This window comes from Octodon degus, unplaced genomic scaffold (genome assembly GCF_000260255.1).
Source record: "Octodon degus isolate 3935 unplaced genomic scaffold, OctDeg1.0 scaffold00021, whole genome shotgun sequence".
Classification (NCBI taxonomy): Eukaryota; Metazoa; Chordata; class Mammalia; order Rodentia; family Octodontidae; genus Octodon; species Octodon degus.
This window is the reverse complement of record NW_004524597.1, coordinates 636565-639495: the sequence shown is the minus strand read 5'-3', so window position 1 is coordinate 639495 and position 2931 is coordinate 636565. Positions and strand designations below refer to the sequence as shown.

The 2931-nt window shown below is 41.7% G+C and overlaps 1 protein-coding gene across 9 annotated transcripts in view; it reads left to right on the top strand.

Annotated features, from left to right (window-relative positions):
• The window catches only part of Clec16a (C-type lectin domain containing 16A), a 235044-nt gene that overhangs the window by 167362 nt on the left and 64751 nt on the right, over positions 1 to 2931 (top strand). For all 9 annotated transcript variants that reach the window (XM_023711467.1, XM_023711470.1, XM_023711465.1 and 6 more), the window contains one exon: positions 1438 to 1589. In XM_023711467.1, the coding sequence (XP_023567235.1) occupies positions 1438 to 1589 (152 nt within the window). The remainder of the gene's footprint in view (positions 1 to 1437; positions 1590 to 2931) is intronic.

The window sequence follows — 2931 nt, the reverse complement described above, 5'->3', positions numbered from 1 at the left end:
CAAACAAGAACAACAACAAAAGAAATCAAACACATAGTATTAAATTTTTCATCTGTTTTTTTCAGTTGAAATTACATTTTCATTATCATTATACTTGTCTGTAATTTTTTTCCCTTTGGTATTAGGGATAAACCTAAGGCCTTATGATACTAAGCTAGTACTCATGGAACTATATCCCCAGCTCTCATGTGTGATTTTTGAAGGTGAAGAGTTTTTTTATACACATTTCAAAATTATTATCTTGAACACTTTACAGTAAAATAGTTCAAAGCAGCAGAATGGCACATGAAATGATAATGAAAGTTTTCCTATTAAAGCCTCCCCAACACACATTAGCTTCACATCCTGGATTCTCACTTTCCTCGCTCCAGGCACCCCTATTAACAGCTTGTTACACAGATTTTTTTTACATGGGTATATAATTTTTTATTTGATGGGAAAAGTCATACACAATTTGTTGCCCTATTTGGGGACATTTTTAGTACATAGACATACACATTTAAACATTTTTGGGTGTTTAAAGTGTATGTGGTGGACAACTCCATTGGCCGGAGCTCAAAGTAGACTGTAGGTGTGATGATCCTTTGTTTCCCAAGTGACTTCAAAGTCATCAAAAGCAGGTGGTAAATGAGACATCAAATTTGGGGGTAACTTTCAAGTAAGAGAAGAGACCAAGCATATGCTGAGGACTTTCTATGCCCAGCATTCAATGGTAAATGCTTGTCCTATCTATTTTCACTTGCTGCACAAAATGTTGCAAGACAGGGACATCCTTCCCATTTCACAGAAGGAAAACCAGGATTCAGAGAAGCCAAGTACCTGGCCCAGGATCCTATGTCATGCTGTGCAGAGACTGGCTCTGAGTTGTCAGACACTGAAGTGGGAGTTTGGCAGTGCTGTTACAGGGAGCTTCCTGTTGCCAATTAATTGCTTCATTTAGGTGAGCACCATCATCACTGCAAACTGCTGTTAGTCACTGTAAACACTGACATATTCCTGGGATTCCTGGCTGTTGGTTTGTTGTCATTTATCTGCTGTCATTTATCAAACCCAGAGCTTTGTGCATGCTAAGAACATACTCTACCACTAAGCTGTACTCTCAGCCCCAACTAATAGTCATTTTTAAGGTATGGCTTGAGGACCTTATGTCCAGTATGCATTTGCCTAATAGTTTCTATTCTCTAGATCAGTCCTAATGAATAGTGATTTCTGGAAGTGTACATTGCTCCCATTTTTCAGAGGAGGACCCTGAGGACAGAAAACTAAAGAGACTTTCTGGTAAAACTGGCTGAAAAGGGACACAGATGCATTTCCATGTGACTCAGTGCAGGCACTGACCCTGAACTGTTTTCCAGCAGAACAAGGGGCAGCTGTGATATTCCTGTGACTCCAGCTGGCCAGACTGGGCTTCATCCTGCTTTTGTTCTCTTTTCCCAGATAACAGTGACCTGATCGCATGCACAGTGATCACCAAGGATGGCGGCATGGTCCAGCGATTCCTGGCTGTCGACATTTACCAGATGAGTCTGGTGGAGCCCGATGTGTCCCGGCTTGGCTGGGGAGTGGTCAAGTTTGCAGGCCTTCTCCAGGTAAGACAGCCAAGATCTCTGGAATCTCTTCTCAGTCAGCACTACAAACACACATAACACCTTAGCATCTTTACAAGCTATTTGTTTTTATTTTTTAATTTTTGTTTTTATTAGTACATGTTTGTAATGCATAATGATTACATTCATTTTAGGGAGTTGGTATATGCACACATATATATGCATATATACATATCTTTTTTAAGATTTTTTTAATGTTTTATTTATTTATTTGGTATAAGGTCTCACTATGCAGTATGGACTTGTAGTAATCCTCCTGTCCTCCTCTCTCAGCCTTCCCAGTGCTGGGATTATAGACATTGCACCACCATGCCTGGTTTCAGTGGCTGGCACACCATGTGGTACTGGGGATTGAGCCAGGTCCTTGTGCTTGCCAGACAGGCACTTAGACCTCCAAGCTATTTCCCCAGCTCAATATATGTATATATACACATACCTTAATTCTTTCTTCTTCTCCTTTCTCTCTGGTCCCTCCCCTTCCATTTCTAATAATACAAGGAATATATGAATAAATTGCCACTGAAAAAAGCCTAAATCATAGCTGGGCATGGTGGCACATGCCTTTAATCCCAGCTACTCAAAAGGTTGAAGCAGGAGGATTGCAGTTTGAGGCCAGCCTGGACAACTCAGTGAGACCCTGTCTCAAAAAAGGAGGGTAGGCTGGGTGTAAACCTCAGGGGCTGAGAGTTTCTTGAGGATGTGCAAGGTCTATAGTTGGTTGACACTGCATGTAGAATCTGTAGACATGGAGGGCTGATTGTATACAATTTAAAACTATAGTACATGTAATTATACTTCCATACATATTTGGCAAAGAAACAGATCTGAAAGGATTAATCTGGTAATGGAGTTTTTGTCTGTCTGTCTGTCTGTCTTTTGAGACAGTCCTGCTATGTAGTTCAGGCTGGCTTTGAACTCACTATGCAGCCCAGGTGGCCTTGAACTTGCAACCATCCACCTGCTTCAGGCCTGGAGGTTATTTGTTGCACAGAAAGGGTGTAAAGATTGAGGATTTTGGTGAAAGCTCACCTTTCTCAGTGTTGGGGGTTGAATCCAGGACCAGGCACATCCTCAAGAAACTCTCAGCCCCTGAGGTTTACACCCAGCCTACCCTCCTTTTTTGAGACAGGGTCTCACTGAGTTGTCCAGGCTGGCCTCAAACTGCAATCCTCCTGCTTCAACCTTTTGAGTAGCTGGGATTAAAGGCATGTGCCACCATGCCCAGCTATGATTTAGGCTTTTTTCAGTGGCAATTTATTCATATATTCCTTGTATTATTAGAAATGGAAGGGGAGGGACCAGAGAGAAAGGAGAAGAAGAAAGA